The sequence below is a fragment of the Solea solea genome, chromosome 2 (genome assembly GCF_958295425.1).
Source record: "Solea solea chromosome 2, fSolSol10.1, whole genome shotgun sequence".
NCBI lineage: Eukaryota > Metazoa > Chordata > Actinopteri > Pleuronectiformes > Soleidae > Solea > Solea solea.
The window spans coordinates 18180214-18196317 of record NC_081135.1 but is presented as its reverse complement, the minus strand read 5'-3'; the positions used below and the strand labels follow the sequence as shown (position 1 = coordinate 18196317).

The following is a 16104-nucleotide window of genomic DNA, read 5'->3' as shown; positions in this document are numbered from 1 at the left end:
AAGCATTTAGTTAACAATATTAGAAGTCGCTACATAGAAAAATGTAAAATATATAGACCATATATCAAAAGTGGATGTAGAGAGGATGCAAAACTACTGTTGTGAAGCCTCGAGATTTGTAATTGAGTCAGTTTTTGAAACTGGACGTCAACTGCAACAAAGCAACCGTTAGACACTGCAAGCCGTCAATCACACAGATCATCTATTTTCCTCTAAATGGGAGCATAATTTACAAAATCTTCATCACATGCTATTGAAGAAGAGCAGAAACTAGCAATAGAGATTATCAACTCCTTAGGAAAATCTTAACTGATGTTACAAATCATGTGAGAATTAAGTTAAGAATTCCATTCAAACTGAGTTCTCTTTTTTGCAACAAGCGGTAACAACCCCCTGGTGGCTAGTCAATAAATAGTTCCTTTCTGGTTAGATGCACCCTCCAAACTGGAAGACTATGTCCACTTTTTATATATGGTCTATGGAGAGAATTTGTGAGCTTCAGTAGTTTCACCTACCTGTGCATTTTCAGTGGGTGTGGGACACATGGCCCTGCAGAGGACTTTCTTGATGACATCTGGCAACAAGCTGACTGTAATAAGTAGGATGATACTGAGCCAAGCTGGACCACTGGACAACATCTGCATGAAAACGTAGTACATCCTCTGGTAATTCAGGAAAGGCCTGGGGAGCAACGGGGGAGGGGATGAATGATTTTTCCAGAAATATAACAATCCACATTAAGATAAGAGTTAAAACAGAGAGTGTTATACCAAATGATGCCTCCCCAGAGAAGAGAGAAAATAACGTAGAAAAGTAGCGATCCCCAGGTGACAAAGTGATTGATCCAGGTCCAGTAGTGTGTGTCCAAGGCAAGCTGAAATAAACAAGAATACATACATAGCAAACACTCTCCCAGTCAATACAATCATTGGACTCTGCCTTAAGGCGCTCACTGTTGTGTGGTCAATCATGTAACACAGTTAACAAGAACTTGTCCATGCATATACTCATAGGCAAACATGCAATGGTAATGAACTCTCTCAAGTAGAAGGATTATGCAGTATAACATACACTCGGGTACACCATTTAACTGCTTTTTAGTGCAAATATCTAATCAGCCAATCACATGGCAGCAGTTCAACAAATTTACTAGGGGTGAATGATTTTGGATAAAAAAAATATATATTTGCAAATTTTCAAACAAATACCAAGTGCGTTCCATTTGATTTGCAGTTTTTATTTAATTTTAATATTCACTATGTTACAGTTTTAAAACAAACCTGACATGAAGTCTCTCCTTAACACCTCAACTAGTGCTGGGCAGTATGACCAAAAAATGATATCACAGTGTCTTTCAAAATTTCACTTGTGAGTGTGTGTGTGCTCATATTGAGCGAGTGGTCGAGCGAGAGAGGGAGCAGCACAGTTAAGAGTGAGTGTGTGTGTGTGTGTGTGTTCGTATTGAGTGGTGGGGTCGAGCATGAAACGGAGCGGTGAGTGATGTTGTGGCACCTCGAACTGTTGCAGACTACGAATAATTCACAAAAAAATAAGTGAAATACAGCAAATACCAGTTTATGGCATGAACCGGTATACTGTCCAGCATTTAGTCCGTTTGTATCCATCTACAGTTAGACCTTTTTTCCCTGCGCTGCGGTCTCGTCTTGTCTCGTCTGTCTTTTGATCGCTACAACAAAGGATTAGCATCTCTGACAGCACAACACATCAAAACGTGGGGCAGATGGACTATAGCAGCAGTAGACCACACTGGGTGCCACTCCTGCTACTTCATCAGGTGTCCTGTCCCCCCCAATCATTACTACATTCAAGACTCATGCTCACATACCTTGAGTGTAACAGTGAACACCAGCACAGTGAAGACAAGAGTCCCGAAGGTCCAGTTCCCGAACATCTATGAAGGGGAAGGTAGGAAGGAGAGGATTACAGGTTTGCATCAAACACACAACACTCACCTCATGGACCAGTGAACATCCTGTGTTAAACAATGTTTCCACGAGCAAAGAAATGAAGAGGACAGACATGTGCACGTCACACCTACCATGGTACAAGTAATCTGTATCTGGAAAGAGATTAAAGCTACTACCGTCAAAGAATCATAAATGGTTTAGAATGACTTGTTAATTATGTTGCAAATACAAAATAAATTATTAATCATGTTATAGTAGATTTGTGAAGAGCAGTAGTGATTTGCTGCTTGCTAAAAAGTGAGTCCATATGTTTGAACAGTGAGGCTACTTTTTGCCACTATATGAGATATACAGTATATCGATAGGAGAGTGACAATACACTGTAAATACACTCTAAAATATAAATATCCACTTTTACATAAATACACTTTTACATTATCACCTTTCATTTCAGATAATATCTGGTTAATTTCTTTGGTTTGTGTTGTTTAATGTTAAATGAAGGATATGTATGTGTGTTAGAAACAATACAATTGCTTATGAATATGGCTGAATTATGCTAAAACACAAATAAGTGGATTTTTTAATGTCAATTCCATGTATTTTTTAATCAATATATAATATTAAGTGTATTTCACAAATGTATCCAGTATAATAAATATGATTATCACTGCAACAGCCTTTAAAAGTAATCACAGATACTTTATCAAGATATGACTATATCCAAAATCTAAGAGCATATCTTGTCTCATGTCACAATATAGACAAACTATTGATATACTGCCCAGTGCTAGTAACACATTAGCAAAACTATAGTATAGTGACATATAGTGAGTGCTTATCAGTATTGAAAAACCATGTAATAAGTTGTCTATAACTCTTTATTACGCATTCATAAAGAATAATAACCTAATTATAAACAATTTAGAAATCCTTTATTACGCTACTCTTGTTGTAAAATGTGACCATTTTCTATGTGTTTTCCTTTAAGATCTGGAATATTTTAACTTCAGTTCTCAACATCTACATTTATCATCTACATCCATCATGTTGAAAGTCAACGGTGACAGTGAATAGAGAGAGGAGAGTTAGGAGGGAGAGAAATGTCACAGCTACATCTGGTTGTTGATGCCAGTATTTTTGTTAGAATATGTTCTTTCATGACTTATTTCACTTTTGAATGAGATCAATTATAAGAATTGCCTTTTCACACCTGACTTTTTGTATGTTTAAAGGATGAGAGGACGTAAACAATTCCAGCCTCCCAATGAATGCTGGGTGGAGCAGTGAAATTAAAAACCAAACTAAGCCCCAAAACCCCATAATTACAAAGAACAAACAAATGCAGACACATACAAATGCACACACATATTAGACAGAAAGAACAAACAGATGTTGGATCTTTATCTATACAGTTACTCTGTTCACTATCACAACAAAAGACAGTATTAATGTGGGGGAACATCCAAAGCTATGTCAGTGGGGTTGTTAAGATCAGGTACAGTGCAGGATTCAGGGCTAATCTACAGCGATTAGGGGGAATAATGGAGGACTAGAGAAACTACACATTCAAATGAAAGCGCATGGATGATGCGAAGAGAGAAGTGATGAAAATGGATGAAACGGTCAAACTGAAAGATTAAACGGTACGACAGGAACTAAAGGAGCGTGAAAGACAGAGAGAGAGCTGACAGGGAGGGAGACAGGCTTACCATCTGTGTGTTGGTGGTCATAAGCTGGGGACGAAGAAAAAGAAAAAGAACACGAAGAAAAAGAAGAGGAGAAGCAAAATAAAGAGAGAGGAAGCAGAGAGGGAGAGGGGAAGAAAAGAGAAAAGAATCAGGACAAAGGGTAAAATGAATTTCAGGATGTTTCAACTTAAAAAACAAGACCAAAGGCAATTGAAAACAGTTGACATGATACAAATCAACGATACAGAGAAAGATGCTATTGTGCTGTAGATATGAATGGAGATCCAATGTTGTTGACCTATAGGGAAGCCCCAGCACAGAAACCTTACAGTTACAGATCAGTCATCCCATAACACTTCATTTTTCATGAGAATCCAATGGGGATGGATGAATGTTCTTAAGACTGCACTTCCTTCATTTTTCATATAGAACACATTGAACACCCCACACAAACGTTTCTGTTGCTTTCTCTCACTGCCTGCAAACACAGTCTCACCTGGCCATTGCTGGTGAAGGTGGTGTTGTCAAACAGGAAGTAGGCACCAAAGAAGAAGATAACAGCATCGAACACACCCAGGCACGTCCAGTACAAGAAGACCGGCCAGCGGAGGAGGGAGTTCTTGGCTATGTCCCTAAGAAGGAAGGACAAGAAAGAAAAGTTTTGTAAAAATATTAACAGTCCTTTTCCACTTTCTTTTTCTTTCTTTTATTTTCTTCACCCTTACTTGTACAAGGAGGGCTCTCTCTTGAGCGTCTCCATTGTGACGTGCTGCTCAACCAGACTGTAGAGGAGGATTGGGAGTGAGGTGAAGCTGATGTTGTACAAAGTCAAGTAGGCCGTGTCATACAGTGGCTGCCAAGGGACAAATACAAAATAGACAGCATTCGTTATTTGACTTTTTGGCCACTTGACGCAGCAACAAGGTAAAAAAGCACAACATTTATTATATTAACAGCTTACATGGTTGTCTTAATCAATATTTTTGCTGAGCCCCAACAGTTGCAGAGTGAAGTTGTGTTTCTGGTCTTTGGGCAAATATGTTTACAATATGAATTCTTCTTTTTTCAGATCTATATTGGTCTGTACAGTCAAATGTGGTACTATGCAGGAACTGTGTTTTCTGTGTGAACCCGACCAAGCCAGAGAGAAACCTAACCAAGCCCGATCTTTACCCGACAGGCATTTGGATTTGTGTGTTCAAACCCAAACCAAGCTCAACACAATTACATTCTCCATCATTATTCAAGCTAATATTACACAAGTTTGTACAGTGTAAAACATAACAAATAATATAGTGTTGTGTTCAGGCACTGTCATGTAAATAACTCACCCTAGAATGTAACTAACATAGATTAAAGATTCAATCAGTTTTATTCCTTAGAGCATCAACACGCTAGCCCAATCAATGATGTCAAACTTGACACAAATCCAAATGTTTATGTCAATTCTAACAATTCATACATCAAAATATTCCAGCTATAATTAAAACATATATTGCTATTCATAATGTATTAAATATTTAACTGCTTCTGCAATTTGTCTCCCATAGGATATGAAGAGAGACGAACCAGGGATTATAAAGGTGACGCCAAACCAATAGATGGGAATTACTGACGTTGTATCGCAAAAATTGGAGTTTTCAAATAAAAAAAGGGAAATAAAGACAGGAAGTACTCAGCATTCAAAACTGTATTAGGTTGAAAACTATTGTGCAGATCTGCCCCAATCAGGCCCTGATGGGTCCCAACAGGCTTGGAAAAGGACATATGTAGATATCAGAGCCCTTTAACTATAAACACCAGGCTGGTGAAAGCAGAGGTGGTGGACTGGAAAACCAATACAGTAAGCTAAAAGACGATAAGTGTTATTTAGAGTTGAGGGTGATTTTTATCGGTGAAGTTGATGAGCCAAACCTTTTGCGTTACATATAATTATCCAATTCATTGTTGACTAAAATAAATTGAAAGTAAACACAATTCTACTGTTTTATTGACAAAATGTATTACAATAACTGAATACACAACATGTACATATTAGAGATATTGTAACCACTGACCTGTTGGGAGAACCCACAGAAGAACTGGTACAGGAACTGAGGAAAGATGAAACATACATTCTGGAAAAGAAACAACAACATGATGAGCTTCAGCTTATGACGCATTTGAAGAATCTAAAAATGCTACACATTTCCATTGATGCAGAGCTTGTGCTATAAGCTCACTGAGTGGGCCACAAAGAGTGGGCACTGATTTCTGTGGAAGCCGCCCACACTGACCATCCTGCCCATTAATCCAAGAGAGAGAGTGTCGCACCAGGGATTCATGAGTCTAGTAATCTGACACAGTAGCTTCAATATCTGGTACATAGTAACTCAGTGTTTCACTGGGAATTACGATTAAGTGATTACAATGTGTGTGAGCCACTGGAGCACACAAAGCAAGTGTAGTACCTTGTAGAAGAAGTACTGAACAAGCTCAGCGATTCGAATGTAGTAGTAGTGGCCATGAACAAGCAAGATCTTTTTCAGGTGTTTAAACTTCGGGATGGCATAGTCACTGTTCCTCGCTGCCTGTCGGCCTTCTTTACCCATGATGCCTGAGGAAACAAATGAGGCTGTTCATTATAACCTGATCGGGAAAGTACAACAAAAATGAGCCAATACCAGAAGATTTGCCATTTGACCAGTGCCATATTGAGGTTTTGCAAGTGGAAATTCAAAGGTGATCTGCAACCCCCACCTATTACCAGCTGCCAACCACACTGATGTCCACTCATACTGTATGTGCCATATTTTATTCTCTATATCCAACAAAATCAGAATATAATTTACAAAAGTCATCATGTCCTCTTAAATATATTGTTACTTCTGGCAAACTGGGAGACTACACCCGAGTGTCTTTTAATTCTTCACCGTCTATGTTTAGAGCTTACCTATTAAATAGCATGAAGTGAGTAATATCTCAATATTCTCAATATCGATGGCAGCAACATTTTATAAACAAATATCTGCAGTACGAATCTGTTCAAAGTTTTTTTAGGAGATTATTGGCAGATACAACTTCAGTATGAGATTTAATATTCAACACAGGCTCTGATAGAAACAGTTTGACTCATGGAGTATTTAGCAAATGAAAGTGAAATGAGCTCACCAATGCCCACGTGTGCTTCCAAGATCATGCTGACATCATTTGCTCCATCGCCAATGGCAAGGGTTATGGGGTGCTCCTTCGAAGCTTTAATCAGCTTCACAATCTGTAGAAAACAAAAGCATAAAATTCAGTCATTGCCACTGTTTGTCATGTAGGAAGCTGACTGGAGTACATGAGGAAAATGCACTGGCGTTGTGTGTGTGTGTGTGTGTCACCTGTGCTTTCTGCAGTGGCGCCATGCGACAGCAAAGCACAGCACTACAGTTGCGACAGATCTCCAGGAAGATCTCTCTGTAGTTGCCGTGGACAGCAGCCTCCTGGTTTGGCTTTAACACCGCTGACAGTGTGGCTCCGTCGATGATCAGACCGAAGTCGAGGCAGTCTACGGACAACCTGGAGGAACATATCACAGATTAGACAGAGGGAGGATTTGAGCGCTATTCTGTGGACTGTGACTGTGTGGTAATTGGATTCACAGCGTTGACCATGTGTCGGGATTAAATGCTGCAGATTCACACGAGAAAAGGTCTCATACCCAGAAACGGAGCGTTGTCTGAGAACAGTCCTGTTTAGTTCGAACAGAACATCGTGGAGACTCTGCTCCTTTGTGCGTTTCTTGGTCAGCTCCAGGATCTGAGTGCTTCGTCGGAACAGTTTGCTAGCGTAGCAGGTAGCCGCCGCCGTCTCCATCTTGTCTCCCGTCAGGACCCAGACTTTCATGCCAGCCTTGTGCAGGGACTCGATGGTATCTGCAGCTTTCTCCTGGAGCCTGTAGATCAATAAGTCAATCAGAGATTCAGCCTCTTGACACATAGGTTAAAGTATCCATCAATTACTAACTGGTGACAACCTATCAATGCACGGCCACTGCTCTCCATGCTCATCATCCGTTTATCTATTGGGGAGTTAAACTGTCAATCAGTCTGGATCAATAGTGATTCTTTACCTTTTCAGAGGACAACAACATTTTAGTTTCATGGCATAGTGATAGATAAAAGGAATCTTTCACTGTACTAATGAACGATGAACAAATGAGTCATGAAAATACTTCTTGCTTCTGCTTTTCTCTTTCTCTTTACAGTAACCAACCTGTCCTCCACTGCTGTGGCGCCCAGAAGCACAAAGTCCCTCTCGATGAAGTCATAGGCCTGCGCCAGCCTCTGCTCCCTGTCCTGCAGGGCCAGCTTGGCTTCAGTCAGGTGATGACAAGCCTCTTCATATTCTGATTCTGACAGCTTCCGATAGGCGACGCAGAGAGTCCGCAGCCCCTCCTGGTAGAGAGAGATGAATTGTAGTAGAAAAATTTATTTTCTTGAATAAGGGACATTTTATAAAAAAAAAAAAAGAAAAAAGAACCTGTCTTTAAATGAATTTAAATCGAAATCACTATTTGAAATGCAATTATCAAATCATTAACAGAGTAGTTTAATAATATAATGATGTTCTGTTTGTGGGCTTTACAATTTAGAATGTGTGCTATGCATAATGTCTGACCCAGGGGTCACGGTTATTAGTTTAAGTAATGGTAATTCATATTTCTAATTTGTTGTCCTTGCATTAAAAATACTCTGAAAAGTTCTTTCAAATTAAAGTTATCAAATTATATGACATTTCTGTTCATGGGATCATAATTTTAATTTTTTCAGTGATGTATCATGTTTCATTACACATTACACTATGAAGCAAACACAATATCAGCTGTAAAATATGGCTAAATGTATTTCTATACATTTCATGAGGTAGAAACCTGAATTATATTTGTGCCCAAACTGGTCTGATGTATCTTCATACTTACTACAGCATTCTGCTCTACTCGCGCTTTTACTTGTTCCACCTTCCCAGACACCACTCGAGGAAAAATTGATGAATCTGCACCCTTACAGAACAGCAGGTATTCTCCTGAGACCCCACAAACACAAAAACAATTCAATCACTTTTTTAAACAAACAACAGAACCAGTAGAGTGTCCAATACTGGATTTATAAAAATTCTGTTAGACATCTTACCTGAGCTGGCTTTGACTATGACGCTCATTCTCCTTCTGACAGAGTCAAAGTTCAACACATGGAGCAGCTGAAATCTGATGGAGAGCTGGTATTAGCAATGACAGGGTTCTCTGTGTTTTATATTCTACTTTACAGCTAATAACGTCTTTTATCGAGCATATTTGAGAAAGACCAGCACGTTTGTATACAGCCATACAAGCTTCAGATTCCCTATAAAGTGTTAAAAAAGGCAAGCCAGAGAATAATGTAGAACCTTTTGTCTTCCTATTGCAGCTTCACATTGATGGTTACACACACACACACACACACACCACCGCAGCCCCCTGCTTCCTTAAAATAACTCACTATCGACAGGCCACTGCAGAGCGCGATGGAGAGGAGAGTATGAACACTTCATATGGATTAAAAACCTTTCCTCACTTTCCACGCTAAACACTCTCTAATGGAATCTTGCTGCCTTTCAATCAGCCAGAGCATTTTGATCTGACTGAGCAGTTTCCGGAAAAAAACCACAACTCTTTTGTGGCTGCAGTTTTTTAGGAACTCAATCCCTCCAGGCAGCTGATGTACAAAGCTGAACTGCCCACGACTGACTTGCTCCCGTTTTATTTCCTGTGGTGAACCACAATGGACTGTCAGCGAACCAACCTTTCAATTTCATCGTCTTTGTTGAGGATCTCCATGTAGTTGTCTTTCAGTCTCAGATAGGTGTAACCCAGCCTGGCAACAAGAGTGAGAGGAAAACATTGATTGGTTAAACTCTGAGAGAGAAAAATAATACTGCATAAAAAATAAAATAAAATAAAAATAACAGTCTGTAGTTGAGTGAGTGTGCTGATCAGGACAGATCAATACAACCAAGTTAAAAAATTTTAAATAATCAGACCCTAAAAAAAACTGCACAGTGCAGTTAAGAATAATATATGGTTGCATTATACAACTCTATAAAATGTCTCATGGTTTGAAAATATATCACTCATCATTCCTCTCTGGGCAAAAACTGGCAATACCAAAAGGTTTTTGTAGAAAATGCTGAGCCGGCCCAGGACCAACTTTTTTCTTTAACATTTCTATGACAGTCGAGACTCAGCACGAGATGAATCAGGATGTTCAGTGCACTGGATATTTCTTCCGTTACACGGAAGTTAAAATGAAATAACACACTGCGTCATTAACATATGTTCTTTTCAATGGAGTCGCGCGTCAGAGGCAACATGAATGCAGTGAATGCTCTCAGTGTGTCTTTTGATTCTTGGGCTTTGGGAGAAGTAGGTCCAACTGGCCTTTGTCGACTCTGACATAAACTCTGAACCCCATCATCCAGACAAAGCTCCAGAATGAGTTGGTAATGCAGAGGAACCCAGACACTAAAAACGCATAGAACAGATTAGACGATGTAGTTTTCTAATTCCAAAAGATGACAGTAATGCAACATTAAGGTGCCACTAAACCCTACAGAAAAAAAAAGTAGTAGTAACCCACACACACTTATCGATCATTAATTCAGTAAGGCTGCAGCAGCTTTGGTCATTTTGGAAAGGGATATTATTGTCCTCACTCTTTTTGGAAATCTCCTATCATACCCTCTCAGTCTGCCTGGTTAAAAGACATGGTGCTCTTCTTAATTCGTGAAAGAAAAAATCAAAAATGCACTCATGGGTTCTGAGGATCATTTATAGCAACCTTTCATTTTATATTTTAGCAATTTGGCTGTGGTGCCACCCGAATGAGACTCACCTGTTTGCTGTTTGTATTAATATTCCTGGATCTTTATTTATCCTTTGCTGGTCTAAATAACATCACATTTTAGTTTATACACCTTGGTAAGGTATACAATACAGCCACTTCCTTCAATACTAGAAATCAGCTTTAATGGTGATGTCCAGTGTCCATGTCTGTATTTCTTTAACTGTATGGAGCTTTTCTATAAATTCATCCATAATATTTGGACATTTACAGCTGAACACTTATGCTAAATCACTCTCCTGGCCTCAACCTGCCATTACTTGTGACACTTGCTAAAAGTGAGGATGAAGTGAGTAAGACTTGACTGTTTCAGTGTGTTCACCTCTTCATTCCTTCCACTAAAGCCACTTCATCAGGTGATGAAGAGATGTAGAAGGATGTGGGTCTACCCTGATGGATGCCTCTCTTGATGCCGTCCACTGTCTCTTCCTCCTTCACCTGGACCGTGTGACACAGACACAGAGCCCGGAAAAACAGATCCTCGTGTTCCTACAGACACAGACAAACCAGTGCTGGCATTACTTCAGGTATATTTATGTAAGTTTTCCCCTTTCCCCAAGTTTCATGTCATTTTGAGCATGACATTTCTGAGCTATTGGCCATTTCTTTGGTATTTGAACCACTTTTCCCAAAATACAAAGCAGTAAAGCAGTAAAGCAGTATATCCATTAACCTTTTCTAAAATGTTCTGTTGATTTAAGGTTTGGCAGTGACATCACAGCAAGAAGGTTGCTGGTTCATGACCCACACCTTTCTGTGTGGAGTTTGCATGTTCTCCCTGTGTGTGCGTGGATTTTCTCTGGGTTCTCCAGTTTCCTCCCACATGTCCAAAACATGCTGAGGTCTGTTGAACACTGTAAATTGGTGAGTGTGTGAGTGAATGTTGTTTATCTCTATATCTTGGCCCTGTGATGAACTGGTGACCTGCCCAGGGTGTACCACCAGCAGAAGTAGTAGACGATGAATGAATGCATGGGTCATCACGAGTGGACTTTTTCTTCTCAGAAGTTAAAAAAATAGTTAAAAAGCAAAATGACAGCAAAATAAATACTTGGAAATCTGGCTGAAAGTGACTGAGTTCAGTAGCCAGGTTTGAATTCAGGCTGGATATATTCCGTAAAGACAAACCAACTTACTCTCCTGTATCCTCCAGGTGAGGAATCAATCATGTCTATACTGGAAGCAGCGCTGAGGATTTGCCCGTTGCAGATAACATGTGGGATGTAGACGTTCCCGTCAACACAGCATTCAATAAACTCCATGTTGTTCTCAGTCAGAGTGCCAGTCTTATCGGTGAACACATACTCCACCTGAGAGAGAGGACGGACAAGTGAGGACACTGCTACACAAAGTTGGCATTTTGTTAATGTGAGCATGGATGTGTCCACGAACCTGTCCCAGCTCTTCGTTCAGGTCGGACGTGTTGACCTGAGCTCCCTCACCCAGCTCTTCATCAAACATCTCCTCATCCCAGGTGATGAAATAGGAGCCGAGGAATTTCTGCATCTCCACCGTCACGTACATCGACACTGGGATGATGTAATTAAATAAGACCATGAAGGCGAGGAAATCAGTGAAAGCTCGGATGACCTGGAGGAAGAAAAAGAATATGTATGAATTAGCTGGAAATTTGAAAACTTGAAACTTTGAAAGGGATGGCTGACCATAAAAAAGGACTTTTCAATCCTTGCGTAGTCACTGCCACGGTGCAGTACTAGGAGCCACGTTTAAGGTGTCACACACAAAGCAAGAGCAAGATGAGATCAGCAAGAATTTGCAAGTACTATTGCTACACACCTACATTTACATAGAACTGGAGACTGCAATGTACATAACAGTACATTGTGTATTCTCCCTCTGGTGTGTGCATTGCAAATTCGGGTTGCATGTGAACATAGTGTAGGTGTGCAGCCATTTCAAATTCTTGCTGATCTCGTCTCATGCTCTTCGTGCTAGGAGACTTAACATTTAGGCAAAATATATGGTGTCAATGACACCATTTTGACAACGAGGCTTTCAAAAACTTACATGATAACACATAATAAAAATGCACTATTTACTTCAAATTGATTGAATTTTGCTCTCACCCTAAAACCTCACATTTTGTGGACCCAGAAAGCTCACCTATAAAACCTTGATGAACTACCCCCTTAATATTTGTTTCTTTAAAAGTTGAGGTGTATGTACAGACCATGTGCCGCTGACGCTCGTGCTCAGTTCTGTGGTTGTACCAGGGCTCATCTCGGTCAGGAGACCACTGCCAGGCGTATTTCAGGACAGTGTTGATCACAGCTTTACTGATCAAGATGCAGAGATACACTATCAGAAAGGCATTCATGGACCTGCAGAGAGAGAGAAACAGAGTAAAGTCATGGTCACAATCACAGCTCAGGAAACAAACCACTTTACAAAGAGCGACTCTACATTACGCAGTGAATGGAGTCTGAACATTAATCATACTTCTCTACTGCAGAGCGCTTTTGAGATTTAGACTGGTAATTAAGTGCCATCTTTGTCTCCATGCCTGTGAAGACTGCAACAGCTGAAGAGAGAGAGAAACCTCCGGGTTACCAAGACAAAAACAGCCTTTTGTTTCATTGCTAAGCAGCATGAATCTGTCTGACATTACCATAAATATGTTGTGTGTTCTTCAGTGTGGCTCCTCTGAGGAGTAAGTTCTCAGCGCCAAGTGGTCTGCAGGAATGAAACAATGATTGGCTGTGTCTATTTCAATACACCACTAAAAGATATTACATTTTCAAAACAGTTATTATTTTAAGTGCTTACCTGGCCACAGGCTCTTCTCTGTCCTTGTAAATATTGATGCGTCCCACAAATCTGGAAAAGGTTACAGCCAACTCAAATCAAGACGGATGAATAAAGGAAGATTAATATGTACAAGATGGCAGTACAGTATGTGTGTAAGGCCAGGTCCACACTGGATGCGTGTGCGGTGTGTATCTCTGAAGTTCACACAGCAAGTGTGTGCAGAACTGCTACTATGTTTTACATAGAGTGTGCTTATGAAAATCATAAACAATAACCTTCTTACTCTGTACACAACTGAAATGGCACATTGCTTTTACTTTTGAAACAGCAACAGAGTTTATTTATTTAACTTATTTTAAAAAGACTGCAGGAAAATAACATTTTCGAATCCTACCTCACTGGGCAGTCATTCAGTGTGGCCTGGCTAGGTCACACATCTGTACCACACAGCCTTGCCACAGGGGTGCCCCAAGGCTCGGTGCTGGGGCCTCTCTTCTTTGCCATGCACACCACCTCGCTGGGCCAGATCATCCGCTCACATGGCTTCTCATATCACTGCTATGCTGATGATACGCAGCTGTATCTGTCATTCCCACCTGGCGACCTCACGCCTGAATCTCAGATTGTCTCTCCGACATATCTGCATGGATGAAAGCCCATCACCTCCAAAACTGAACTGCTGGTCTTCCCAGCCAGGCCAACGATCATAACATCTGCATTAATATCGACTCCCTATCTCTGGCTCCTTCCAAGAAACTTGGGTGTCATGATTGATGACCAGTTGACCTTTACAGATCATGTTGCCTCTGTCACACGGTCATATCGCTTTGCACTACTCAGTAAAAGAAAAATCAGGCTGTACCTAACCCAATGGGCTACCCACCTCCTAGTACAGGATTTGGTCATCTCCCACCTTGACTACTGCAACGCCCTGCTAACAGGCCTCCCGACCCGTGCTGAGAAACCACTACAGATGGTCCAGAACGTGGTGGCACGTCTGGTCTAAAAAGGACACACATCTCACCTCTCTGTTCAGTAAGCTCTACTGGCTACCCTTAGCCGCCTGCATCAAATTCAAATGGTGCTAGCCTACAAATTGCTCCATGGGTCTGCTCCCACCTACTTAGATGTTTCCCCTCGACTTGTCGTCTGGCGGTGCCAACGCCCTGCACAAGACAATCCAGACTCTTTTTGTGTGTCGTTCTATGCTGGTGGAATGACCTACCGAGCGCTACCAGAACAGGGGCCTTGCTGTCTATCTTCAAGAAGCTCTTGAAGACCCAGCTCTTCCAAAAGCACCTTCTGTCCTAGCACTTACCTTACCCCCTCCCCTGCACTATGTGCTTCTGCACATGGATCCATTTCTGCATTCTCACCCTGTCAGTCCACTGTTCCTATCTAGTGGATTTCTTTCCAAGGCTTCTTCTGTGTAGCTTATTCCCCTTTTGTAAGTCGCTTTGGATAAAAGCATTTCCGTGTGAAATGTGTGCAGCTTGCATAAGAAATGGACAAAACTACTAATTCCAAAAACTAAGGTGCAGTTCATGTGGCCCCTTTGCAGAGAAGAAATGGAACATGTTTCACACCGCAGATTTGTCACACACGTATTCAGTGAGGACCCGGCCTGAGATCAGTTAATGTGTGTGTGTGTGTGCGTGTGTGTCAGACTCACTTGTAGAGGTCAGGCTGCGGTTGTTCACATTCAATGGTGGCATGTAACAAATTCACCTCCTGCTCCGTTCTAAAGGCCATGGTATCTGGTACGGCGTAATAAGTCTGAGGTACAAAGGAGGAGGAAGGGGAAGGGGAAGGCAGAAGACAACAGGGACAAATGTCATCCACAGTCACTAATGAGAGCAGGGTTCATTTGATTCCCCATCATGGAGAGCTTCGGAGAAAAGCTGTCAGATGGAGCACTCCCCAGGTCAGCAGAGGACAGCATGCTGGGAAGGTGAGCACAGCAGGAGGTCACCCTGAGGGCATTTATGAGGGGGATGGGTGGAGCACTATCCTACACTGAAATGTATGTGTGTGTGTGTGTGTGTGTGTGTGTGTGTCAATGCTCAGCCATGCGCGTAGTCATGTAAGTGACATCAACGAACATCAAAGAAGTGAACATGGGGAACGTGACGTGTGAAACTGCATCTTGTGCATTTGTACATTTGAAGCTGCAAATATTATATTTTCAACTTAACCAATCTGGAAATGACTGTCAATCGATTAATACTACTATTTACCCTATACTATTTATTTTTTATTCATTCCAACAGTGTTTTATCCTATTTGTATTAATAATGCATAATATATATGGGTTTTATATAAATGTCTAAAACGTAAAAGGTGATATTGAATGTATTTTTATTGATTCATTTTAACATTTAATTCAATGATTTACATTATTAGTGTATGTTCTATATTTGCAAAATGTATTGGTTCCTATTTTAATATCTGTAAGATAAGGCCTCAGTGCTGCTTGATGTGTTCTCATTTCCTTAATTCTGTTTTACCATTCAGTTGGATGTAGGGGGCACGTCTTTTTGAATTGTCTTCTTTCATTTTATGCTGATTTCCCAGTCTGTATTCTTTTTTTTTTTTTTTTACCAGAAACCACTTGTAAATACAATAATGATTATTTTTAACATTTTGATAAATATATCTTCAAACTGCATCTTTTTTTGGAACAACAGTCCAAAACCAAACAAAAGGACCTAAAGTATTAATGGATCATCAAATGTTGCTGATTAATTATCCATAATTATGATCATTAATAATAAATGACTGAACATTTCATCTCTAGATGAGTAAGCACAGCAT

General features: G+C 40.4%; 1 protein-coding gene across 7 annotated transcripts in view; it reads right to left on the bottom strand.

Annotated features, from left to right (window-relative positions):
- Nucleotides 1-16104, bottom strand: part of LOC131448394 (phospholipid-transporting ATPase IH-like) — a 40587-nt gene that overhangs the window by 4176 nt on the left and 20307 nt on the right. For 5 of the 7 annotated variants that reach the window (XM_058620806.1, XM_058620833.1, XM_058620824.1 and 2 more), the window contains exons 7-29: nucleotides 14963-15066; nucleotides 13309-13359; nucleotides 13151-13215; nucleotides 12982-13063; nucleotides 12713-12863; nucleotides 11914-12111; nucleotides 11658-11831; nucleotides 10844-11010; nucleotides 9424-9495; nucleotides 8776-8849; nucleotides 8565-8668; nucleotides 7859-8040; nucleotides 7305-7538; nucleotides 6985-7162; nucleotides 6770-6872; nucleotides 6070-6215; nucleotides 5677-5736; nucleotides 4345-4472; nucleotides 4116-4251; nucleotides 3641-3664; nucleotides 1847-1912; nucleotides 771-874; nucleotides 516-681 (exon numbers count right to left, since the gene is read on the bottom strand). In XM_058620806.1, coding sequence (XP_058476789.1) covers nucleotides 516-681; nucleotides 771-874; nucleotides 1847-1912; nucleotides 3641-3664; nucleotides 4116-4251; nucleotides 4345-4472; nucleotides 5677-5736; nucleotides 6070-6215; nucleotides 6770-6872; nucleotides 6985-7162; nucleotides 7305-7538; nucleotides 7859-8040; nucleotides 8565-8668; nucleotides 8776-8849; nucleotides 9424-9495; nucleotides 10844-11010; nucleotides 11658-11831; nucleotides 11914-12111; nucleotides 12713-12863; nucleotides 12982-13063; nucleotides 13151-13215; nucleotides 13309-13359; nucleotides 14963-15066 — 2769 coding nt within the window. The remainder of the gene's footprint in view (nucleotides 1-515; nucleotides 682-770; nucleotides 875-1846; nucleotides 1913-3640; nucleotides 3665-4115; nucleotides 4252-4344; nucleotides 4473-5676; nucleotides 5737-6069; nucleotides 6216-6769; nucleotides 6873-6984; nucleotides 7163-7304; nucleotides 7539-7858; nucleotides 8041-8564; nucleotides 8669-8775; nucleotides 8850-9423; nucleotides 9496-10843; nucleotides 11011-11657; nucleotides 11832-11913; nucleotides 12112-12712; nucleotides 12864-12981; nucleotides 13064-13150; nucleotides 13216-13308; nucleotides 13360-14962; nucleotides 15067-16104) is intronic. The other 2 variants (XM_058620815.1, XM_058620861.1) reach the window with 1 other exon arrangement.